This window comes from Rosa chinensis, chromosome 4 (assembly GCF_002994745.2).
Source record: "Rosa chinensis cultivar Old Blush chromosome 4, RchiOBHm-V2, whole genome shotgun sequence".
Classification (NCBI taxonomy): domain Eukaryota; kingdom Viridiplantae; phylum Streptophyta; class Magnoliopsida; order Rosales; family Rosaceae; genus Rosa; species Rosa chinensis.
The window spans coordinates 129,375-154,876 of NC_037091.1; the positions used below are offsets into that span (position 1 = coordinate 129,375).

Sequence of the window (25,502 nt, forward strand, 5' to 3'; positions counted from 1 at the left end):
AAGTAATCGTTTTTAAATCAGGAAAAATAAATTGATGGTATTAAATTCTAATTTGTGTTTATAACTGATGCCATATTTAAATTTAAAAAAAACACTTATATTTGAGGAATTTTTTCCTTCTTCGACGATAAGGGTAAAATAGTCAAACTAAAAAAAGAGAAAAAAACTTAATTATAGACTTAAAACCTATACGGTAGGTTTAATTATGTGAATGGGTGTAGATTAAAAGAAAACATATGATTGGGTTTCCCTTAAAAGGAGCTTCATTTTTTGGGTTTTTTTTCTAATTTTCTCTTAATCTTTCTTATGTTTTGTTGCCTTTTGAGTTAGCTGTTTTTTGTTTTCTAAAGGGTCTTGGTTTCATGTCCCCCCCACTACGTGCTATCTTTTTTAATTAATAAATTATTTTAATTACAAAAAAAAAAAAACAGCTTCTAAAAGCAATTTTTGGATTGCTTCTAAAATTTGCTGCCAGTGATCTATAATTTTCAATTAAAACTGCTTTTTATTTATTTACCAAACACAATATAATCTAGAATTTTAGATAAAAACTGATTTTTTTTTTAAGCGAAACAATCCCAAACATGGCCTAAATCTATTGATTCCACTTGTACCGCGGGTGTATAGAAGAATTTTTTTTATTTTTGCCACGCTGGTAAATTCCTCCTTTTATATATCTTTTATCAATATTAGCCTATGGCAATTGGCAAAAGTATTATACATAAATAAATGACGAGTCACTAAACCGTTATCCACTCTGGGCGAAGAGGTGTTTACCAACCAAGAACGTTGGTTTTGGTCTGAGTTTCTTCGCTCCTTGATGTTCATGTTGGATTGTTTTGGTGCTTGGAGAATCTGAAAATGTGGGGTTATATTAATCATGTTGTCCATGGTCTTATGCGAGAACTTCATCTGTTTTAACAACCACAACAAGCAGACTTTGTTTTCGCACAAAATTGATTCGCAGTCGAGGCTCGCAGCAGCAGTTGAGGTGGGTCGAGGAGGAGGAGGACGGAGGTGCAGTGGGTTCGTTGCCAATGCCGGAAAGAGAAAACGGAAATGGTGGCAGAGCTTCTTCTTCGACGAGGAAGGTAATTGGCTTGGTTTGAAAGACGATGACATGCTGGCCGCGGAGGAGGAGGACTTGGATTCCAATTCCTACTCGGAAGCTGAGAAATTTGAGGCGTGGAAGACAAGGGCCGAAGCAATCGTGGATTTGAGGGAAGCACAGCAGGATATGAGCAACGAGGAGAATCGCAAGTGGGAGGATTGGCTTGCTGCGGATTCCAACTCGTCCTCGTCCTGGGAATACATGCAGTCTGATATTCCTACCGAAACTGAAGCCGAAAAGGGGGTGCTTTACTCTCTCACCGATTCCCTTCTTGGAAGGGAAGATGATGATGACCTGCTCTACGAAGACCGTGTGTTCCGTTACGCCTCCCTCAATTCGGTAACTCTCAGCTTGGCTTCTCTATAATCTTACTTATAGCTTCATCATCACTTTTTTTACTTATAAAAATGTGTCATCCCTTTCTACTGTACAGGCTAAATTTTTGGCGGTTTTAATAATTATACCCTGCGCCTTGGATTTTGTGGTTCACGACTATGTTTTGATGCCCTTTCTGGACAGGTAACGCCTCTATCTTTTGCCCCTCTTCCATTATATAAACACACATTTCCCAAGTGAACATCCAAATTCAAATCTCTCTCACCTCCAAACATGTAGACTTCATTGTGCATTTCCTTGTCAACCATTCCTAAAGGGTAGTGCCAGCTTCCAAGGCATACCGCGCGCCTAAATGTGCTACACAATGAGAATAATATTGCTGGCAGAAAAACAAGCCTATACTGAAATAAGGGTTTTCCTTTTTCTTTGACGAGAATCATGTATTCCAAGCTGGTGTTTTGTTTGGGGGTTCCTTCTTTTAATCATGGTAGCTAAAGCAATCAATGAAACCGGTGCGTCTTAAGCACCTGCTTGTTCTAACGTAGAGGAACATGATGCACAGTACTTGGAACAGCTACAAAATAGGGTGGTTATATTTTCCAAGCTTCAAATTTTAGTACCCATGGCAAAGTCTCATGTAATTTTTGCTACTATTTCTTGGTAGTATATATTGTTCTCATACATTTCGTGTGTGTTTGTATTGTTCTGATAGATTCATGTGTTTTGTGTGTGGATTTATAAAAGAAGAAAGTCATAAGTTCCTTTTGAATGCTTCACTTCATTGGACATGGTTAACACCATTAAAATCATTGAATGTTACCTTCAAATTATGAACCACTGGATTGAGCACCCACTTACATACATGTGAGCAGATATGTGAAGACCGTGCCACTTGCGGCAGAGATGCTGGATGTCAGAAGAAATCAAAAGCTTCAAATGGTTGATGAATTAAAAATGGAGAGAGCAAGATTTCAGCTTGAGATGGAAATTGGTAAAGCTCCACCACTTTCTGATGAGGAGGTCTGGTGGGAGTTGCGGCATAAAGCGTAAGATTGACATTCTTTGTTTCTCCTTTCGAAAGATCCTCCATATATATTTATCAGTGGGTGGCTCCTATTGATGTTCCCAACAGTGGCGGAAAATCTCCTTGCTGCTTTAAAACCTGGGTCTACTTCTAATAGTACCAAGCCCTTTTGGGATAAAATCCTACACCTGACATTGCCAAAGGTGGTTAAGTGTGGACAATATCAGTGCTAACTTTGGTATCATTCTGAGCAATGGATAATCTAGCAGATTGACCCAATTTCCATCATTTATGTGCTGTTGCGTTCATTAGTGATTTTGGTAACTCATTTATATGAATTTATATGATGCTACAGCCTAAAGTTATACTTTGGACACTCTTCTATAGCTTTTGGTAATACTAGCACAGTTGGACATTTGGATCTAGGTAACAAAACAATGTAGGAATCTATTCCGAAATGACAATGTTATGGAACCTTCTAATAAAAGAACATCCAAGTATTCAGATCTGTCGTTGTCACTTTAAGTATTCACCGTCATGAATGATGATTTATACTGTTAAATTACAGATTAATATTAATGTTAATGTTATTACAAATGTTGAACCTGGGTCATTTTAGGGACAGAATTGGAAAAGTTTCTATGTTTTGTTCCTCATCAGCTAGATTTCAGACTTTAATTATGACGGTGATTGCTTTCCTAATTACTTCCTTAATGCTTTAACAGATTAGAGCTGAGAGATGAATGGAGATTTGAAAATCGTAGAGCATTTGCCAACATATGGTCCGATATGTCATTTGGGATCTCATTATTCATTCTTTTATACTGCAACCAGAGTAAAGTGAGTTATTATTACTTCTATTCTGTTCTTTCCTTTTATGTATTTAAATTGTCTTACCTGTGATAATTAGGAGATCATTTGCCATGTATGTCTTTGAAATGTTTTACAGTTAACTACTATTTGGTCATCATCTATCACATAAAAACTAGTAGGTGGCAGAAGTGCATTGTTCACTATAATTATTGTTCTTCCTGTCATTTGATTTTGGGTTTGCCTTTTTCAGTTGTCATATGTGTGGTGACTGGTGAGGGTGCTAACTATGGACCGCCGTTGTTTGCTGACTACCTATCTACAAAATTATGCAATAATAATGCCTTTTGTCTGCTCAGGATATTATAGCAATCAATTCCAACATTAAGATAAAATGTATAGTAGGTCTAGGCTATAAAACATATAATGGTCTGGATGATAGGATTCTATACTCAATGATCTCATAAGATGTTAATTGGACTGAAGCAGATAAGTTTGTTTAAGAAAGTATCTGAGTCTACATATATAAGATTTGCCTATGCAGAAGTTAATTGTTAGCCTTTAGAATTGTCACAACTCACAAAATATAAGCAAACATGTAACCCTAATTTGAGCTAGCTATGTTTTGATCTTGTTTGAGGAACTAACTGGTCACCAATTTAGGAATGCTTGAACTGATCACTTGTCATTGTAAATCATCACCAAAGTTCATGTCCAATGGGAAAACTTTCCAATTGTTCATTGGTTTGCATGATGGGGTACTATGGAAAGGTTATCCTCTCCAACATGGTATGGAAACATAAGCATGAAAAGACGCCACTTTTTACCTTTACTGCTGTAAAAGAGTTTCTAAAGATCCACTAAACTGTGATTTGTTTTTATTTATTTTGGCAAGCGACTACAAAACTATGATTAGATATAATAATTCCTTCCATTTATACTCACTCGTAGCCTAGAAAGGGCCAGGGATAGTAGGGAGTTGTCACAAAGAGAGCTCATAGTACCCTTCATTGAATTTTGATCCATTGCATACTACTCAATGTTGTGTAAGAGTATAACACTTTACTCAAGAGTATTGGAATATTGAACTTTTGAGTTTGGCAAGGCAAATGGATTAACATCATTCAAAGATTCACCATGTAGGATTTCAATCAATATAGAAATCTTGGACTTATGCATAGAGGATTAACTATTACTTGAATTCTGCATTCAGGTCTTGTTAAATTGATTATCATTTCTTCTTTTTTATTTTATTTTCCTTTTCTCCTTTCTCTTCCTTTTGCAGGTAGCTTTGCTGAAATTTACAGGTTATAAGATAATAAATAATATTTCAGATACTGGGAAGGCATTTCTAATTATACTCATCACAGATATTTTTTTAGGGTAATATTATCTTTACTTTGCTATTGTGTAATTGTGTTCTTTCCATTATTAAATTCATTCTGCCATACATTGTTGATGCAAATTGGCTTACTATTGAAATATATAAATGTCTGGGCACATGTGAGGGTTATTAAAATCTATAGAAAATTACAAATAAGTGTCACTTTGAGACTTATATTAGTCATAAGGCCACCTAAATTGTTTTGTGCACATAAGGCCACTTGCCTCTTTAAATTATTTTTTCTCTGTCCATTTTACCCTTCTACCTAAGAAAACTAACCCAAATTGTTTTGTGCACATAAGGCCACCTAAATTGTTTTGTCCACTTGCCTCTTTAGGGTTTAGGGTTTTACTTTAGGGTTTAGGGTTTTACTTTAGGCTTTAGGGTTTAGGGTTTTACTTTAGGGTTGAGGGTTGAGGGTTTTACTTTAGGGTTTAGGGTTTAGGGTTTTACTTTAGGGTTTAGGGTTTTATTTTTGTTGGGTTTAGGGTTTAGGGTTTTATTTAGGGTTTAGGGTTTTATTTTTGTTGGGTTTAGGGTTTAGGGTATAAAGGATGATTGTTAACTTTTTACTCTAGTGGCATTTATGTAAATATATTAATTTTTATATCTAAAATTTAACACCTTTTTTATTCTAGTGGCCTTATGAGGGAAAAAAACAGTTGGTGGCCTTATGGCTAAAAGAACATTCAAATATGCACTTATATGTAATTAACTCAAAAATCTATAAACCCCTTGGGATGTTTAGTCCCTGAATCTATCTATCAAATAATTTGTGTGATGAATGATGATTATGTTCAATAAAATTTGTTTATTTTCAAAAATAAAATAAAGTGATGACTATGTTGTGGGATCAGTTGAACAAATTTATTCAGGTTCATTTCTGTAATCATCTTATGCATATTGTGTGACTAGATTGTATGCTTATCAAAATCTCTCTGACACACAAAACTCCATGCCTGCAGGTATCATTCTGAGTCTGGTTGGCAGACTTTGATAGAAATTTTTGTCGAGCATTATGGGCTTCAGGTTGATCAAGCAGTTATAACCATTTTTATCTGCTTGATTCCAGTTATTATTGACGCATGCGTGAAACTTTGGGTATGTTTCACTCATCTATATGGAGGTTCTGTTTTCAGCAACAATAATGGTTCTGATGTTTTAAACAGTCATTATACACATTCAAAAACAGGCTGACAAAATTTTTACCAAAAATAAATTAGAATATGTTGTTAGCAAGTAAATAATTCTTATCTGACATCCTAAGAGGTTAAGCTTTTAGGCTTATGGTGAACCAGCGACCTTTATCATTCCAGAATAGGAAATCTATATCATGGCTACTATTGTACTCTCTGACGCATAAGAATCTACAGCATGAGGTCTTGTTAGATAGCCACATATTGGTCTTCCCTTCTTACGCTCCTCAAGAAAGTAGAGATAGCTTGTGTTTTACATGGATAGTGTCATTCTCGAATAAAATCAATAGGGTTGAAGCTGTTCCCATGGTTATATTATTTAGTACCTGAAGTCCTTCCATTAACATCTATAATGGCGTTCTATTCAAAGTTGGTCAGCTAAGTGTCCCTTGTATCTCTGTATGGCGTGTGGTCGGCAATTTTAGGATATTGACAAAGTTAGGAGGTAATGTCTTACAAGATAATCTGTATTACAACCCGTAAGAACATACATATTGATATTCAATTCACACTTACTGGAAACTTGATACTGTTTTTTTTTTCTTCAATAGGAGAGTTGATACTGTTGTTAATTTTCATTGTGCTATTGTTTGAGCTGCAGCTGTTTAAGTTTCTTCCAAGATTATCCCCGAAGGTGGCAAACATATTCCGGGAGATGCAGCGTCACTAGTAAAATCTTTCTCAGGTTTTCACTGACTTCTGAGAGAATTCTCAGGAAGGTAGCATGCCACGAAGATTACTTCATTTTCTATATTCTTTTAGTGTGTAGAGGTTTATCTGGTTTTGTAAATGTTAATGATAAACGTTGGTGAATACTCTGTGAGCTTATACGACAGTCTAGTTGTTGGGATGCCATTCATTCCCGTAAGTGTATTGTAAACACAAAAAGATCTCAGTACGATCAAATTTTAAGGAGGCGTGGCAGACGGTAAAAGAGATCGTCTACTGAAGTGGGATGTGATTGTTCAGCCCAAGGAGAAAGGAGGCTTAGGAGTGGGGAATTTCTGCCATTTATCCCCTGCCTTCAGTTTTCGTCATTTTTATTTAGCAAGCCCATTCACTTTTTTTGTTGAACTGACATCAACGTATTTTTTGTTTCCCACCCTAAATTTGTGATTCTTATATGGTTGGTTTAATATTTACTTTTTTTTTTTTTTGGGAGCGAAGGCAACTACACCTTACTCATGCAGTGATAGCGCACACTAAGGTCGAATGGGAACAACTCTAGCACCGTCACCCAAAGCAAATCCTATCACCATGTTTCCTCATGCAATCACCACAAAACTGATACGACCAAAATAGGCGTACAAAAATATCCCTGCAATCAAACTAGTCAATTGATGGTAGTATGGGAAAGAAAGGGTCTTATGTAGAGGATTGTGCATAATATGCAAATATGGATTCTAAAACAGACAAAACTCTACACTAACACTCAAATAAAGACATTAAGAACCCTACTTAGACTCAACGAAAAACTATGAAAAAGTTATAGACACAAACTAGACACACTAAGGACGACTCACAAAATTTAAGTGGAATTAGAGTTGATTTACTATATTAAAAATGATGGAAAACATAGGACCTAAAGTAAAGGAAAACATAAGTTGTTTTTGGGGTTTTATTTAGGGTTTAAAAATCAATGATAAAGGTAGGAACCATTTCTCACCAGTAGACAATGATTACACCTATGATATATTTACTAACACACACACACACACATATTTTCATTTGGATGCTTTTATTCAGATTAAGTCAATGATGTGTTAAACCTAACCTATTAACCTTTTGTAATTGGTATGTTAAGTGTATGATGTTTGCATCCTAACTTAGGTTCTAACATGGAAGACTATTAAAAACACCCAAATACACCATGAGAAGACGACTAAAAACGCTCAAATACACCAAGTGTCACAGCCTTCCCGGGACCAATAGTGATTCCCTGCACGCTGGGCCCTCGATCTTGTAATGACCCCGAGACTCTCACCGAGACCCAAGACTAGGCCTTTGATCCTTCTTGACTGGGGACTTCAGCCCCCTAAATCCCGGTAGAGTGCCTCTCGACAGGCCTCTCGCCGTGCACTCTCAGTGTTCCCACTTGGACAAACTCCCCACCTAAGAGAGTTCTTGATCGGGACTTGGGGGACTTGTTTATACCATATACATATCGAGCACAAACACCAAAAGAACACGGCTAACAGCCACCAAAAACCGCCTCTAATCCATAGGAGGCACGCCGTAGCTTCCCTAGTGGAGCAAGACGAGTCACCAGCATCCATGTCAACCGGAGCCACCTTCGGGGGATGGTAAGACATGGATGCAAAATAGTCCTCAAACTGGCTACTAGGCCTCTGTTCAATACTTGAAGGAGGCACACTCTCCCACATCGAAGCCCTATGGGCTTAATTCCCAATCCTTCATATACATACATGCATATACATCCAAATCAAGTCAAAACTGTACCTTCTCCGTACCATTACTCTGTCTTTATCTCATATCAATATTGACTTAGGTATCGAAGGGTTATAGGCTGGCAACCCCGGTCTACCCTTGATCTATCTCTTTATCTTGACAGGTATCAAGACGAAAGGTGCTTAGCTTGGTGATTCTTTAGGTGACGACATCCCCTGGACCGACATAAATAAAAGTAAAAAGCAACGAAGACAGGCGATATGGAATGGAAAATTTAGAAGAAATTACAAAAAATTTGACCGTAAATCGATCATAAGGAGTAAATCAGTAAGAATATGAAATGTGTAATTTATAAAAATAAAGAAATGAGAGAATAAATTAAAAGAAACATGGAGCGAAAAATGGCCAAAATTCTGAAGGGCAGTAAGAAATGTCCTATTCCCAACATTTAAAACGAAACCGCCATTATACAAAAAAAAAAAAAAAAAAAAAAGGGTAAAAAGTTAATGAATAATTTTTGGTAATAGAATATTAATGAAACCTAAAACCCTCTTCCTTTGTTTTCCCTCTCTCAAAACACCAAAAACCCTCTTTTTTTTTTTTCTCTCTCTCTCTCAGCTCATTTGTTTCTTTCGCTTTCATTGGTTTTCCGAATATTAAATATAATTTAGGTCTCGATTTTCTTCTGCCCGCACCTGCTTCTCTAAGATCTTTGAATCATGGACGACCAAGATCGAATCGTCTCCACTGGTATGGCCCCAATTTTCATTTTGTTTTTTTTTTTTCTGCTAAGATTATCATTTCTCTTTTGGTTTTTGTTTGTGGTTCATGTTATCAATTCAGAATTTGTCATAGTGAGATTCTGTTTTCTTTGATTTCATGACAATTCTTTGTTGGGTCGCGCCAAATGTAGCTTTAAAATGCACTATGGATTTCTTGATTCCAAAACCCTAAAATGGGGTTTCGTGTCGGCTGAGACCACAATCAAAGTGGTTCTTGTCTGCGATGAAACTTCTAACCCAGAACGGATATACCTAAAAATCACATTAGATTTTTTTTTTCTCCAACTTGAGTTTGATAGTGCAATCAGTTTTGTATGAGTTAGGGCCTCTTTATTGTGGATGGTTGGTTTATTGTACAAGAATAGTTTCACTAGAGTTGGCAGAGAAATTTCGACTTTTAAAATCTGTGCCATCATTTCAGATCTCCACCTTCTTTCTCTTGGCACAGATTCCATCGGTCATGGTGTGGAATATTACCACCCAAATGTCTTGACATTGAAAAAGTAGATATCTTCTCTAGTTGGCACCCTGTCTTACAAGCCGATTCTACCGTTGGGTTCAAAGAATCTCCATCCACATGCGTTGTTATCATTTGAGAGGGTGAAGATTGATGTGTGTAGTGTGAAGTTGGAGGGGCTGACTTCTTTTGTTTGTCTATTTTTTGTCAGCCTTTTAGCTTCAGTTCCAGCTTTTTTTCAAAAGCATGTGCTTCTTGTATTCTACAAAGATACTGAACATTTCTAATTCTGAATGCAGGAGAGAGACCTGTTAAGCCAGATGTCTTGAAAGAGCAGGTATGTAACCCGTCCACAATGTTGCCTCAGTTTTGTTTATTTTCATGTATTTTGGAAACTTAGGTGAATGCTTTCTGTTAGTACTTCATTTTTTTTATTTATCATCAGCCAGTTTTGCCCAAAGATGAGAGGATAGCTTCAGCAAATCCTTCTCCGGCTGCAGTCATTACAGGGCCTTCACGCACTGCCACAGAACAACCCAAGTTTTCAGATGTTGCAGGAGAACTTAGCACCACCCATCCACTCAATTTGTATGGATCCAATGAACAGAGTATGTCTTATAGTGGTTAGTTTCTTGGCTCTTTGCTTATGATGGATTTAGGAAGATTAAGAAGCTCAAAATAGTAGCGGTTGCTGTTAGCCATTCATCTTATTCCTGTAAAATCTCAAGTGGTCTGACATTTTAGAACTTTTTGTTTCTTTTTACAAATTCTATCAGATGTTTACTTGTAAAAGTTTTATTCATATCCAATGTGACAAGCTTTTGATGGTGGTGATAAAATTCTGCCATTATTCACATACTAGAGTTAAAATCCGGAGAGAACATATTTTAAAGTTCAGTCTGGTTTCAGGTTATGGAAGTAGCACTGGTACTTGGGATGGATATCCTCAGTATATCAATACTGATGGAATGCATGTTGTATCACCGGTGAGTTCAATCTTTAATTGTGCAATTTTTCAGTTATCCTTCTGAGTTAAACTTAATTTTGTTTTCCTATTTCACTGTTTAGGTAATGTACAGTGATAATCCATCTCTTCTGTATCACTCTGGTTATGGTTTCAATCCCGAAATTGCATATGGACCATATTCACCGGTTGCTACACCTTTGGCTTCTTATTTGGTAGATGGCCAGCTGTATTCTCCACAACAGGTCCCCTTCTCTCCATCTTATTACCCTCAACCATCTCCTCCAAGTCTGTCTCATATTAATTCAGCTATTCCAGTGACACCAACTGAGCGGATGACCTCAGAAAGTAGTAGCACTGACAACATGGCCTTTGGGCCAGGATCAGGTTACTTTGTAAATTTTAGATCATTTAGTGGAGGAGATCTATCTGGAAATCTTGGTTCGAGCCCTTTAGCATCTCCAGGGATTTACCCTCAGCCAATGGGCATACTTGGATCTTATGAGCACAGTGTTGGGCAGGTTCGTTTGCATTTAACATTTCACTATTGTCACTGCATAATGAAGAAAAGTTGCTGAAAGTACAATACTGTTTGTTAGTATTATTGCTATTAGACTGGACATATGGGCAATTTTGTTCATATTGATATGTTTTCATATAGGAGACATGTTGGTGATCTGATCAGCATTCTAGTTGTTATCATTCTGCATCTTTATCATGATAAAAGTTATATAAATAAAACAGAAAGTTATGAATGATGGAATAAAGTCACATTACCTAGCCTTTTGAGGAAAAAAAAAAGGCCAGAATTTTTTTATTTGCATGAGGACAATGCTATCGGGCGTCAGCAATTTTCCCTGCAAAATGTTATTGACACTTGGTAGCATTTTCTCCTATGGTAGTCATAGGTTGAGCTCTGTGTTTCAAATTCTCCTGTTAGTGAAACTAGAACATACCCATTCTGCAAAAGAATACTTTGCAGTAACATTGTAAGGTTATTTGACGTCAGTACCATTAAAAGTGTTCTCAATGGGAATAAGAAGCTTTCTTAAATGCATGTATTAATTTATTTGGAGCTATTCGGGTGGGATTCATTTTCTCGGGAATATGAGTCGGAAATTTTGTCCCATGGATTTTTGTGGTTTTGGGCTTGGTCAGATATCACTCTTGCATGATACACTGGCCATCCATGTGTGCATTTTTTGCTTGAATACTTGGAATTCTAACCATACTTGGATGTCATTCTTACTGTTATCTCATCTAGGGATTCATATTTGGCACCTTTGGGGTTTAACTTTTTTTTATTTTTTTTATTGATTATGGAGTTGGTTAATCATATATTCCATGATACTCGAGTGTCGAATTTCCATTTTTACTTGTTAGCATGGCAATGCAACTGGTTGCATCTATGGGGTTGACTAAGAGTTAGTCTATGATTTAATTTCAGATTTCTCATCCACAGAGATCAATGCATGGATTTGGAATGGTATCTAGTTCCTTTACAGGGCGCTACCCACATAATACTTCTCATCAGAGCTCCAACTTTGGTGGTCCTTCTTACTCGTTTGGTAATGACCGGAGCCGACTGACTGTTGACAAGGGTAGAAGAAGAGATAGGGAGTGGGATTCAATTTCCGTTTTCAGTAATTCACATGATATCTCCAATGACCGTAATCGAGGACCAAGGGCTTCAAAGCTGAAGGACAAGAACATGTCTGACCAGGGCTCTTCATCTAGTGCTAGGAAAATGGATCTATCTGCTTCTGGAATTAACCTCGACTCAATTAACCGGAAGGATTTTGTCACAGATTATGAGGAGGCAAAGTTCTTTATCATTAAGTCTTTCAGTGAGGATAATGTTCATAAAAGTATTAAATACAGTGTTTGGGCCAGCACTCCCCATGGAAACAAGAAGCTTGATGCTGCTTATCATGAGGCGAAGAGGATAAAAAGCAGCTGTCCAGTCTTTCTCTTATTTTCGGTATGCTTTGTGTTCCTATCTTCCTAATTGTTGACTGAGCCTTTGTGCCTAGTTTGGGGGGATATAATTGATATCAGCATCACAAGTACGAGGTAGAATCTAGATTCTTGGTGGGTATCAATATCCATGAACAGCCTGGTAATCTACAAAGTTTATGTGGCAAGCAAATTGGTCCTTTATGTTTTGGAATTTAGTAAGATACGGTTTCATGGTTTGAAATGTCATTTTTCTTTCTCATCTGGCACACCTATGTTGTGCTGAATGATATAAGTTTCAATGGTTCTGTTTAAGTAATCTTTCACAAAAGATTATGGATTTACGCTCTGTATTGCTCTAGTTATTACATTATTTCTATACATCTCTGTTGTGACGTTGTCTTTTCTTACAAGAAGTTAGTTGCATATTGAAAAGAAATTCCTATTTTTGTTCTGGTGACATGGTCTAAAATACAAGTTAGTCCTCTTAAGAAGATTTTGGTTGCAACAGGTTAATGCCAGTGGACAGTTTTGCGGAGTAGCCGAAATGATTGGACCAGTAGACTTTGGAAAAGATGCTGATTACTGGCAGCAAGACAGGTGGAATGGCCAATTTAAAGTTCAGTGGCACATTATTAAGGATGTTCCTAACATTCGCTTCCGTCACATTCTACTTGAAAATAATGATAATAAGCCCGTCACTCACAGCCGAGATTGTCAGGAGGTAGTGAATCTCTCTCCATCTGTCACTTTCATTTAGAGATAATCTCCAAGTTCATTTAGATACTACCTGGACATTTAGTTGGTTGCTCTTTTCTACTATGCTTGGCTGTTGTCTCTATGTATATGGGAATTGTGTTTACTCTATGAAATTACAGCTTTTTAGGTAAATGATACTGGATATGATAATGAATGTTTGCCTAGGGCTTTAAAATTTTGTAGTTCTGTATATAGTTTCCAGGGAACATTGATCTTCTGCCAACATGGCCTTGCCATGTGCTTGTATGATGTATTGCAAACATTGTTGTATTTCAATTATTAAGTTTGGCCCTTTGTTGGAACTTTCTTGTTTTCCACTTATGATTTCATCTGGCTATGAGTTACCCTGTACACTTTAAACCTTCAAGGGGTCATGTTGGGTTTGCACTTTGTCATCCTGAACTCTTTTGCAGATAAAGACTCATAATTTAGGTTAAAACTGCAAAAGGTGGATAGATTTGAACAACTGTTAAGTTTTTCACCCAGGTTGTATCCCAATGGGTTTTCTGCGAAGTTCTTATGGGGCCAGTAACATTGTACCCTCAGTCTTGTTTTACTCTTTCATATCAATGAAATTTCAGGTTCCCAATGGTCGATCCCTACTAGATTCCAAATAAAAATTAACTACCATGTATTTCGGTCACTAAATTCTAGTTATTCATTTATATATATGTTCCATGCATTATCTGCTTCCTTTAATTTTTTATTTTAAGGACTTTTGACCTTTTACTTCATTTAATTTGGCTCTTTTTGCTGATTCTTAGTTCTTGTTGATATTAAAATATAGGTGAATCTGAAACAAGGAATTGAGCTGTTGAAAATTTTCAATGATTATGATGCACGGACATCTATAGTTGATGATTTTGAATTTTATGATGACCGCGAAAGGTCCTTGAAGGAAAGGAAAGCCAGACAACAAGCTTGTGCAACTACAGATGCTTCTGAGTCAGTTGTTCTTGATACAGTTAAGGAAGCTTCTAATATTTCCGATCAAGCCTTGGAGATGAAAGGAAGTAGTAGCAAAGAATTTGCAGGAACTGAACATGACAGTAGCTCCAAAACAGATTCAGTTGTATATGAACATGATGCTGTACAGCAAATATCTGATAGTTTATCTCAAGTATTGCAGTTGGAAGAGAGTGACAAAGAGGTAGTACCACCATCTGAAAGAGGCGGTACACATGACAGCGAGTCCGTTGACAAGGAGGTAACAGTTGTATCAACTTAAAGTTGTGGCTAATCACCTTAGGCATGTATGTGACGACACACTACTGTACCATTGTGATTTTAAGGATTCTTCACTCACTCGCTGACAAATTTCGAGGTGGTAATTTGGTCATCTCGAGCAGTCTGGGTTCAAGCGGACTCCCTTTCCTTTATTCTTCATGGTCAATTGTTCAGAGCAATTAAATGGTACTCCAGGAATGCTTTGGCAGGGAGGCTGTTTGACACTTTTGTATTGAATTTTTTTTTCACTCGTTTTCTTTGAGGGCAGATAGTTTTTGGAAATGTGAAGTAGTTGAGCAAATATGCATGTTGCGGTGGGGCCTTCTGTATTTTATGTCCGAGTAATTTTATAGTTCTTGACTGGTTATCTGTTGGTTACTGGGTAATGGAAGAATTGTGATGTTACCCATTTGGGAGGTAGATGAATAAAGGAATTCACAAAAAGCATTGTTACAGAAAATAATATCTTTTCAATTCTGTTCTCACAACCAAGTTTCTATAATTCAAATTTGTGGGTTGGCCATAATTGACTCTTATAAGAACACTATTTGCAACTGGAACTCGGAACCTGGACAATTGTTTTAGTTGGACAGTATCTGCTGAGTTGTCATATTGTGGAACTTTTTCTCCAATATACAAGACCAACTGGTGTACATCTAGATATGCAAGTTAAACTTACAAAGTTACAAGTGCAACATAATTGGTTATAAAGTTCATTGATCTGTCCTCTATACCCAGTCTTTACGGCACTATGAAGCTGAGTTCACCCCATTGAGCCGAAGAACGTGAAGGATTTGATTCTGATGGCATCATGAGCTGGGTTCACCCCATAAAGCTTAAGAACATGAAGGATTCGGCAATGAAGCTTCTGTAGCTAAACATGCATTTGAAATTTTCTCTCAGCAACTTGTCATCATGATGCTGTAACTGATTCATAAATCTCAATGTACTTGCGAGCTGTGTTGTTCCAGCTATTATCCATCTTCATTACCTTCTTAACAATGCAATTCCATTCTCCTGGCTCTGCAACAGCAATTGAAGTATTAACTAACTAAACAAGAAACAAAGGCAAGGAAAAAAAAAAAAAAAATTTAACTGAGATTCTGAGAAATTTGAGCAAAATCAAATCAATGTTTGAACTCTTTAAGGCCTCTTCTTCTCTAAAGAAAAAAAAAATATTTCTCATCGTAGCTCTATGTTTCTGAAATAACAGATGCTGAGCTCTTTTTCTTTTTTCCTTTTGGTTTCAGATTTGTTCCCAAAATGGTTTGCAATCAAGCATTGTTTGTAAGCTTTTCTTTACATATTTTTTTTTTTTTTTTAAGAATTGCAAGCTGAAGATTACAGTAATGGAATTCGGAAATTCAACAACCAAGAAATTTACTAGGGTAAATAGTTCAATCATATTTATAAATGAAACAGAATTACATGCAAGGAATTTTTGACTGCCAAATCAAAACGTTGAGGAATAATAAAAAGATTCCCAGCTAATAAAATCTCAAGGACTATGAAATTTTAAATACACCGTTTAGTTCATATTTAATAACTTCCATTTAGCAGAAATACATCTAAGTACCGGACATTTATGTAAAGGAATTGCTTAACTACAGCTCTGAAGTTTTTCATTTCTATGGAAAGCAGCCGCCAGAAGTGAGGAGAAGGGCACACATACACGCACAGAAAAGAGAGAGCAAAGAGAAAGAACAGTCAACAATCTATTACAAGCAGAACTTACTGTTTCTATAGCAAGCAAATGCACGATCTAGAGCACAATTCAGGGAAGCTTCGTCCATTCCTTCAAAAACAAACCTAACAAAGACAAATAGCCATGTACTTATCAATTCATTGAGAAGGCGCGTTACAAACTAAGGTCAACCCCATTTCATAGGCAGTAGCTTTGAATGACAATAGCTAGTGATTAAAAGGTTACTTCAAAGTGAACTTTGTGCGTGTGTGTGTGTGTGTGTGAGAGAGAGAGAGAGAGAGAGAGAGAGAGAGAGAGAGAGAGAGAGAGAGGTAAGCTGAGAAAACATGCAATGGCCCTTAGTTAGCACTAAAAAGCTTCCCCCCCTCCCACGGGGAATTTGATTCTTGAGCCAATAGGTGAAGCTGATGGTTGATACAAAAACTTTAATTTTCAAATGTTGCAGAAAGAATTAAAGTTACCCATTTGCCATCTCATGGTTTGACTCATCATCCATGTCAAAGACTGTATCTGCAAGACCGCCAGTCTTTCTAACTACTGGGACCTGAAAACATCAATTTAACAAAATATGACCACATAACTTTAAAAGTTCTCTACCAAACTGTATATCTACTGGAAATATAAGTAATTATATCATAACATACACAATGTATAGAAGGAAAAAACAATGCATAGATGAAATAGTGTAGCAACTTAAACTAGCAAGTAATGGGCATATGTAGATGATTGCTGGTGATTTTTTATGCAACAATAATTTCCATATAGCTTTGCTCTCCTACAAGAAATTTGATAGTCATATGTATAGCAAGAACTACATACTGCCCCATAACGCATGCCAATCATTTGGGCCAGTCCACAAGGCTCATACATGGAAGGAACTAGAACAATGTCTGCAGCAGCATAAAGTAAGTGGGATAGCTCCTCACTGCATACAAATGTAACAAATAAACAAAAGTTTGTAAGCAGAAACATGCACTGTATGCTTTTCGGAACAATGGACAGCAAAGTTATATACATGGAAATTTATAACAATGGACAGAAAATTTAGTATAGGATAGCCACTCAAGCTACTGTAAGGAAAGGTATCCAATCCTCCCAAGACAATTAGTTCCAACAGTCAGAATATATCAAACTAATTTTTAAACACAGTCCAAAGTAAAATGGGTTGTAGATTATGAATTTGGTATCAATTGTAAGTGGTTCAAGATTGATTACCTATACATCAATAAAATCCGAATGCTAGGACCTTGGTTAAGCTACAAAAGGAGTACCAAAATGTTAATGTCTGTCGCTTGCTTTGATTCAAATAATAGGGAAAAGAAAACTATACATACATATGTTAACAATCACTGATCTTCAACTAAACTATCTCATGAAATAATGAATGTCCTTTTGTTCTTGTTTCGGTCATTTGTGTTTGTATCATTTGTTTATATAAGAAGAAGAAAGAATCAAGGAATTTGATTAAAAGAGGTACCACATTTGGTTCGTTCGGTGTTGATTAGAAAATGAAGATATGGGGCACAAAAACTATAAGATGAAGAAAGAGTGAAAAAAAGAAATATATTTAGCAAATACATCCAGTAGCTAAATAAAAAGAGTATGGGTTGGGGTCAGACAATTGCGTTGAGACGCGTAAGTCGCTATATAAGTTGTGACAAAATACAGATCCCCTTTTCTGATTCTCGATCAAGACAGTTTATCTTTCTCTTTTACAAATATTTTGTAGACTAAAAGTAGATAAAGCAAGGACTGACTCTGTTAAAATACAGTAGTATCATACTGATTATGGGACATTGAAGCTGCATAGGAGACCTCTGGTTCCTAACAGAATCATAGGGCATAAGCTTAACTTTCTTGCTTTTCTTTGGAACAGGCCAAAGGGAGCGGTTTGGCACTAACCCAATAGTTTGGTTTATAACTAAGCACCTCTACAGTAGCTTGCACTCTTTTATTTATTTTCAGAAACATCTACATGAATTACAAACCAAGTCATAGAGTCACGGTTGAGGAAAGAGAGAAGTGACGAGGGAAATAAGAGACAAGAAACACAAAAGGAAAATACAGACACAGACACTGACAATAATATAGACATGAAGTTGATATACAAGCATAAAGCGTTGTTTACATATTGTATCCTCAATCCTAGCATAAACCAAAAATCATAAATCTTAAATCCAATACCGAATCTGCAAGGTCTTCAAATTCTCTTTCTACCCGGTGATCCGGGGCTTTTCCTAGTACAACCATCTGTCCACCCTAAAATTTAGTCCAACATGTAGAGGAAAAAGAAACTCATCAAATCACATGCCGAATACTTCCCAAAGATATTAGAATGTAAAGCAAAATTGTGGAAAAGATAAGATAGTAATTGCCAAAACTTTTCTCATGGATAAATAATTGGTTCAAAAAATGGCGACACCTTTTGGTTTCAATGTAAGCAAATAATTATGAAACATATTGCTTTCCTGCGGTCTCAGTGTCACACATATATGACACAGATCATACAATTTGAAACCATGATATTATTATTTTATTTTATTAGTATCCTTTATCAGGTTTATCATGTTTTAATTTAGGGTATGATCCTTGCTGTAGAAATATGTATACCTTGTAATCTCGTATTGGGCCAATTTAGTGAAGTATCAGTCATGTTACTTTCAAGTATCAACGTATTTAAAAGAGGATTTCACCTTGTCAATGTCACGCAGTAGAACATTATGCCATGTATAACAAAGGAACACAAGCATACACCATGCACGGACAAACACATGGTACATCGCATGAACCAACACTGCCACTAACCGCACACTAACTTAGGAGTACAAAATATATATGTCAGGCAGTAACAAACTTACTAGTTCTTCAACTTGCTTGATTGCATGAGTAATCAAATGAAGACCCTTTTGTGCAACTAAGCGAGTAATACAGACAACCAAAGGCACCTTGAGAGTAGTATCTGTCACGTGGTCGCCTGAGGCCAAACCAAGTCCCCTTTGAACATAGTATTTGCATAACTTCTTGCCCTCAGAGTTTTTAACTGCAAGAAACAAAAGAAAGGATAAGGAACATAATCTATTGTGCCCTGGAAAAGAGTGGTTCCATACATTACATGGGACCCTACACACTAGTGTACAGTAAGGTCAACAATTGGACTCGATCACACCCATCCAACACCCTGCCACGCTTCCCACTCCTAAACAGCGATACTTTTGTTTGTTAAGTTACTTGAATTGCAAGTAATTCATGCATCTGTCTGTAATCAAAATCCAGAACAGTTGGCGGATATCATGATCATTTACTCAACTGAAGCTGATTCAATCAGCCAAACAAATGGAATATTTGCTATGTTGGTCTAGGGTCTATCTCTGTCATAGGCTATCCCTCTTGTAGTCTTGGGTTATGTTTTGCTTCCTGTAGGTAGCTGTGACTTTCCTGTCCATGGCTCTTGTTTCTTGTTTCTGTTTTGTTTTTTCAATAAAATGTTGTTTTATTCACCAAAATAGAGAGAGAGAGAGAGAGAGAGAGAGAGAGAGAGAGAAAAAAAGAAAGGAATATTTGGCTGTGGTAACTGGTAAGGATAGGAGTTAGTGTACTGTTCAACGAATAGGATCCAGCTCCTCTTTCTCACTCAGATTTTTCTTCCTTTTCTTTATAGAAAATGCAGATTCCAAAGATTTAAAACCACACTTCAGATTGCTCTAACTTAATATCAAAGTACTGATCCATCTTACACATTGCACTTTTGCAGACAACACACAGCTTCCTGCTCTGGAATTTATCATATGAAGATATAGCAGATATATATTCTATATCTAATGCACTCATTAGATGAGTTACAGAGATAAACAATACAAATACCAGCATGCACAACTCCACCCAAAATGTTGACTTTCGAAAGTGATTAACAATGACGGATCAACTAAGAGGGAAGACTACAATGACACAGAACTAAGTTTTACTTGGTGTGACCTTAACTGGGTACGCATCCATGAAGAAACCTAATACTAGTATCATCCACAGAGAAGGCTGCAAGTATTTGTGGAAGTGATCCCTTTTTCTTCTTATAGGGTAGGGAAAGCGCATTCCTTTTCCTCACTTCTGACAGAGGACTTGCTACAAATAGTGAGACCAAGTGACCAACTGCATCGTATCAACAGAAAGAAACAACTTTCCCTAAACTTAATAGTCACATAGAGTTATTGTATTATTTAAATTTAGCATTACGTGCAGAAGTATTTCGAGAAATTGAAGACAGCAAATGGTACCAAAAGATTTTTAAATATAAAGATCAAATTGAAACTTTAATATAAACTGCCTCATGGAAGTTACCATTGAATTTCGAAGGCAAGAAAACATCAGTAGAAGGGTTCCACATCGTAGTGTCTATTCCATTTACTATACCAAAGTACCTGTAGCATTACTATAAGGTCAACAGATGCATTGACGACAATAAAGGGTTTATCTTATCAGAAACTAAAGATTAAGCTGAATATAGACCTATGACGTGCAAATAGCAAAAGACTTTCCTGAGAAGGAAATGTAATTTGAACAAATTCATACAAAGTCATATCAGTAAGATGAACCGAGTTATATGCCTTAACTGGATTTCAATCGCATCAGAGGTAGGCGTTAGTGTTTATAATGAACAAGTTGCACGGAAATAAGTTATTAGTGTTTACAGAATATGTGTTAATTATCACAGTTAAGGAACTTACTTATCACGATTTCTCATCAAAGTACTTGAAAGCCATCCAGAGCAGAGTGTCTCTTTGAGATATGTTGGAGAAACTGTGCTGAAAATGAAAGAAGAACCATGTATTGTCAAAAGAGATACCGGGGGGGGGGGGGGGTGTGGTGTGGAGCTTGTGTATGTCAATGTGGGTGGGTATGCACTCATGCCATCACATGTATGCTAAATGCATTTCAGGAAGCTGTAGTAAGTTGATAACTGCTGTATGTCAAGTGAGCAGGACTGTTTCAACTACAAGCACTACTGGTTTTGGATTTCAAATTCCAATAAGTTACTGTGAATTATGGGACATCCTATTACCAACAGTTACTTCAATAAAGTTGAGATATTCTGATCAATGGAAATGCATATCATTCTCTGAGTCTGAAGAAGCAGTCAAGATTTATTATAATTTTTGAGAGATGGGTGTAAGTGTGTAACATAGCACTATAGAAGGTTTTTATAGTTGTTTCTTCTTCTATCTCTTCCTCAAGCTTCACCAAGGTATCAGAGCCCATTAGCTTCACGCGTGCGGTGACTTCAGGGCATCACGTGTGTGGTGACATCTACATGACATCCGCTTAATTCTTGCTGGTGTCAGCAGACACAAGATTGTTTGTGTAATCCCTTATATCTTAAGCTTATCAAAGGTTTGGTTGCAGTGGTCCAAAGTTCGAAATACTCTCTCTCTCTCTCTCAAGGAAGTAAATAAAATGCAAAGAAATTGTGCATTACTTAGGTGGCTATGATATCATTTGTGCACAGAAGCCAATCAATAAACGAATAAAGGAACATCATGCAAACAATTTGCAAATAAAAAAAATGAGTGAGGCCACTTACACTACTGCATTGCTGTAGACAATTCCACCTTTCAATAAGCTTAACCGTTCGGGATTGTGACCAACAGTTCGATCATCAACTGCCTAAACCATATTGGTAGGTGTGAGAAGCATGGTAACTTTTAGCTGTTAAAGAGAATAATTTCAAATTCAACTGGGAATTATTTCTAGGGTACTTCACCAGAATAATACAACCAAAACACAAAGACTGCAAGGACGATTTCAGTTTGCTAAGCTTTTAGCATAGTAAAGGTCTTCTTCACAACAAGAAATACTACTTGCACTTTTTCCGGAAAGTAATAGATAGGTGATCATTGAAGCTCATTTATTTTTTTTTTGGAAATTCAAAAGATATAATCTGCCTTCTGAAAAAAAAAAAACCTTGGATATTTATTAGCCCAAATAATGAATCCCATAAACATAACATTATGCTGAGACCCCATGTAGCAAAAATCCATTAACATTTCACAATACACATACACACAAAAATCACTCTGACACATAAACCTCACCTTGTCAAAGGTTGCATAGAGGGATCCATCAAGACCACACATGCTAAGTTGCTCTTGTCTGCCACACAAAAAAAAAAAAAAAAGTCTATGAAGAGGTTTTGCCCAACTTAAAAGAACTTCTTTGATCAGAGAAAAAAAATACTTAAAAGAACTTTAATGGATCACAAAATGTCACTTTAGTTTAAGAATACAGCAAGTAAAACATGCATTTGGTGGTTAGCTGATGAGTTCTAAACTCCTGTTGGCTTGGGTAAGCACTTAAAATATCAAAAATCAAAAATGAAATCATAATGTACAAAGTTTTTTGAAAGAAGCATAGTTGCACAAGTAATGCAAGAATGTATGCTAAAAGTAATAACTTTTTGATCCATGATTAAATTAAAAGAAAACTTACTGGGATTTGAACATAGTAGGACATGAACAAACATCTATAAACCCACTTTAGCAATAGAAAACAAACCCTAAATAGACCTCTAGAAAACAATAAAAGAAGCATAATTTCATTGAAAAGAGAAAAAAATTGCAATACAGGGGACAAGTTGTCCCATGAATAGACTATGAACTAATCTAAAACAAGATACAACAAAATAAGAATGGTGATGATGCATAAAACAGCAAATAAGATCTGTCTCACAAAAACAATTTTCAGTCATGTGAAAAGAAATTCCACGAAAGAAGATTGATTAAATCAAGAGAAAGAAGCAGAAATAAGTAAAAGGAGACAAAAAGTAGCCAGAAAAATGCAATTGAACGACCATATATTTATCTTTGCCATAAGAACTAACGTTTGCTTACCTACATTCACCATAGTGCTCCATGTTATGGATTGTCAATACTATTCTCGGGTTCTACAAATTAGGATCACACATGGGGAAATCAAATATTATATGCAAACTTAAATAACTATACAGCATTGTTATCTGTTAGAAAACGTGAAGCGGGAACAGTAGCAATAAGAGAAGGAAGTACCTTAAGTGAAAGATGATGATACATGTCCCAATAAAGTATGGGTAAAGCACCAGCCTGCCACTCATGGACATGAATGATATCAGGTTGTGTTCCAGTCACCTGCTATGAAGCATGTTATCTTGTCATAAATTGGAAGAAAAAAATATGTAAGATAACAATTTGAAATGAACTTTCATTTTAGGACAAGCTGAAGTTTATCTATAATGCATATTATCTTGTCATAAATTAGAAGAAAAAATTATATGTAAGATAACAGTTTGAAATGAACTTTCATTTTAGGACAAGCTGAAGTTTATCAATGAAGAGAACTAAACACAATACTGAAGAAAAAGTCCCCTTTCAAAAAATATGAATAATTTATATGAATTCTAACGAGGGTATAATGCTACAAATAACTGTAGAACAGCTGAGGAACTACTTCATTTAAATTATTATTAACAAAATTGAGCTCTTTATACAATTTACTTAAGTTCAACATATTTTCCTGCAAAGGGTAAATACTACAAATATTCAAGTCATTCATGGAACAATGAATCAAGCAGTTCTTCACTTTCATTATATGTGTGTGTGTGTGTATACATATTTATCATTTTAGAACACAAATTCAAGATGCCTACCTGTGGAACAAACAGACCTTTTAAATTAAATGCATGCAAATGATTAATAAGAAAAAGTTTAACTGTTTGAGTTCAACTATAGATAATTCCTTGGGAAAAAGAATATAAGAAAAATAGAGAAGTCACTAGTCCTAAACCTGCATCCATTCAAGGCAAGCACGACTAAAGAACATATATGCCTCCAGCTCATTGTATGAACCCCCATACACCTGACGTCCCTTAAAGAACTGACAGGATGGTTCAAGAAATATAACTGGGATTCCTGAAACTACCCCATGATATGCATTAGTGGGGATCCAGTTTCCATCATGATAAGAGTTATATGTTGTGATTAACGTCAAGTCATTGATTTGATGTTTCTGGATACATTCATAGAAAGGAAGCATTATATGCACTGTGTGGCCACGTGATAAACATGCTCGAGCAAGTCCAGTTACAACATCACCAAGACCACCAACTTTTGCTATTGGTGCCATTTCAGCTGTAACATGAACAATGTGCATGAGTTTGGAATCCTTGGTTTGTTCAGAGGGAAGTTCCAAGTTTGCATCCCAAGAAGGGAACTCCTTCTTCCAAAATGGGATTTCATCTGTTGGAGAAGGCCAAACAAATCCCTGAATATCAGAATCAGTCAAATTTGTTGGCTTTGCAATGCCGACCTGCAAGTAGGAGTGGTATTATTACTAGTTAATAGTGATTAAAAGTTGAAAAGACAAATCTTGAAAATTGAAAGGATTATGGTTTCAGTCATATTCATGATCATGTTTTTAGAAATTGAGAGAAATCTTCAAAATATAGTATATGGGTTACAGTTATCTATGCAGTAATTCCGATTCTAAATTACCTTGAGCTTTTTAAGTTTCAGTGGTCCACAGAGGAGTACGGAGACAGAGATTGAATCATAGCTTGAAATTATATGCAAGTAAGACTACGGTGCTCCACCCAATACATAAAAAGGTAGCATGTCTTGAATTTTTGATCTTTACAACAAATACTTCGTTTCGTTTAATATTAAGAAGGCTAGATTGCATAACATGAAGCCTACACTTGATCATCACTCGCAACGACTTTTCCGAGACTAAAACTTGACATATGTTTACAGCAGAAGGTATCAGAAGAGGGGGTGGGTAGCAATCCTGTGATAATCGATCAGGACAGGATCATAAAATGAGATGCAAATTTGCATCAGTCAGTTGGGAAACAGCAATACCTGTGATGTGTGATGGGTCTGAGCTTTAATCTTGAATTTAGAGGAGCACAAGTTGTTGTGGGCACTCAGTCCCGTGTTTCTTCTGCTCAACACTACCTTCCTCGGATTCCAGAGTCCTGAAGTTGAAGCACAAAGCAACTTTCCCGGAATTGCACACTCCATCACCACTCTCATAATTTACTACACACACACACACACACACACACTAGTCTTACTTTCTGAATCCAACACTGTAACTCAGAAGACAGCAAGTAGAAACATCAGTCACAGTCCACAAGGAAAAAAAGAAAGTAATCTCATTTGCTTGTTTCTCTCGGAAAGGACAATAATCAACTAATCTCATTTGTTTGTTTGCGTAGCAAATTGGCTGCAGTTATACTATACACCACAGCATAGCATAGGAGTATATGCGGCAGAGTGGAGTGAGACACCTTCTCTTCTCTGAGGTGCCCAGTCATCTTACGACTCGTGGACTTTGTCCAATCATCTGTTTGGACTTTGGA

The 25,502-nt window shown here is 36.4% G+C and overlaps 3 protein-coding genes across 9 annotated transcripts; 2 read left to right on the top strand and 1 right to left on the bottom strand.

Moving 5' to 3' along the window:
- Nucleotides 1-704: 704 nt before the first annotated feature.
- Nucleotides 705-6,983, top strand: LOC112200724 (chloroplast envelope membrane protein). 2 transcript variants are annotated; one of them, XM_024341729.2, is made up of 7 exons: nt 705-1,450; nt 1,545-1,630; nt 2,320-2,493; nt 3,197-3,311; nt 4,567-4,664; nt 5,631-5,766; nt 6,463-6,983. In XM_024341729.2, exons 1-7 carry the CDS (start codon nt 881-883, stop codon nt 6,529-6,531), a joined length of 1,248 nt encoding a protein of 415 aa, XP_024197497.1. In that variant the 5' UTR covers nt 705-880; the 3' UTR covers nt 6,532-6,983. The 2 variants fall into 2 exon arrangements, with proteins under 2 accessions (XP_024197497.1, XP_040374846.1); XM_040518912.1 differs by lacking the exon at nt 2,320-2,493.
- Nucleotides 6,984-8,842: 1,859 nt separating this feature from the next.
- LOC112196287 (YTH domain-containing protein ECT4) lies at nt 8,843-14,875 on the top strand. 4 transcript variants are annotated; one of them, XM_024336599.2, is made up of 8 exons: nt 8,843-9,020; nt 9,809-9,846; nt 9,955-10,132; nt 10,419-10,495; nt 10,578-10,994; nt 11,921-12,454; nt 12,941-13,153; nt 13,976-14,875. In XM_024336599.2, exons 1-8 carry the CDS (start codon nt 8,990-8,992, stop codon nt 14,414-14,416), a joined length of 1,929 nt encoding a protein of 642 aa, XP_024192367.1. In that variant the 5' UTR covers nt 8,843-8,989; the 3' UTR covers nt 14,417-14,875. The 4 variants fall into 4 exon arrangements, with proteins under 4 accessions (XP_024192367.1, XP_024192369.1, XP_024192368.1 ...); XM_024336601.2 differs by having other exon boundaries at nt 11,936-12,454; XM_024336600.2 differs by having other exon boundaries at nt 9,955-10,117.
- A 66-nt stretch (nt 14,876-14,941) lies between these two features.
- On the bottom strand, nt 14,942-25,361 carry LOC112196289 (probable starch synthase 4, chloroplastic/amyloplastic). Of its 3 annotated transcripts, none has more exons than XM_024336603.2 (15): nt 25,000-25,360; nt 23,927-24,448; nt 23,173-23,271; nt 22,999-23,051; nt 22,204-22,261; nt 21,693-21,775; nt 20,839-20,916; nt 20,453-20,532; nt 18,979-19,160; nt 18,305-18,379; nt 17,336-17,376; nt 16,940-17,045; nt 16,582-16,664; nt 16,151-16,224; nt 14,942-15,438 (listed from the first exon to the last, which is right to left on the bottom strand). In XM_024336603.2, the coding sequence occupies exons 1-15, from the start codon at nt 25,171-25,173 to the stop codon at nt 15,329-15,331; spliced, it is 1,818 nt and encodes a 605-aa protein (XP_024192371.1). In that variant the 5' UTR covers nt 25,174-25,360; the 3' UTR covers nt 14,942-15,328. The 3 variants fall into 3 exon arrangements, with proteins under 3 accessions (XP_024192371.1, XP_040373639.1, XP_024192372.1); XM_040517705.1 differs by lacking the exon at nt 25,000-25,360 and adding an exon at nt 24,634-24,984; XM_024336604.2 differs by lacking the exon at nt 18,305-18,379 and having other exon boundaries at nt 25,000-25,361.
- Between the last annotated feature and the right edge of the window lie 141 nt (nt 25,362-25,502).

Coding starts and splice junctions, on each gene's coding strand:
- LOC112200724 (XM_024341729.2), top strand. CDS start 881: ATGTTGTCCATGGTCTTATGCGAGAACTTCATCTGTTTTAACAACCAC. Junction 2,494..3,196: donor TGGGAGTTGCGGCATAAAGC/GTAAGATTGACA, acceptor ATGCTTTAACAG/ATTAGAGCTGAGAGATGAAT. Junction 3,312..4,566: donor TATACTGCAACCAGAGTAAA/GTGAGTTATTAT, acceptor TTCCTTTTGCAG/GTAGCTTTGCTGAAATTTAC.
- LOC112196287 (XM_024336599.2), top strand. CDS start 8,990: ATGGACGACCAAGATCGAATCGTCTCCACTG. Junction 9,021..9,808: donor AGATCGAATCGTCTCCACTG/GTATGGCCCCAA, acceptor TTCTGAATGCAG/GAGAGAGACCTGTTAAGCCA. Junction 10,496..10,577: donor GAATGCATGTTGTATCACCG/GTGAGTTCAATC, acceptor TTCACTGTTTAG/GTAATGTACAGTGATAATCC.
- LOC112196289 (XM_024336603.2), bottom strand. CDS start 25,173: ATGAGAGTGGTGATGGAGTGTGCAATTCCGGGAAAGTTGCTTTGTGCT. Junction 20,533..20,838: donor TTGATGAGAAATCGTGATAA/GTAAGTTCCTTA, acceptor GTAATGCTACAG/GTACTTTGGTATAGTAAATG. Junction 15,439..16,150: donor ATTTGCTTGCTATAGAAACA/GTAAGTTCTGCT, acceptor TTGCTGTTGCAG/AGCCAGGAGAATGGAATTGC.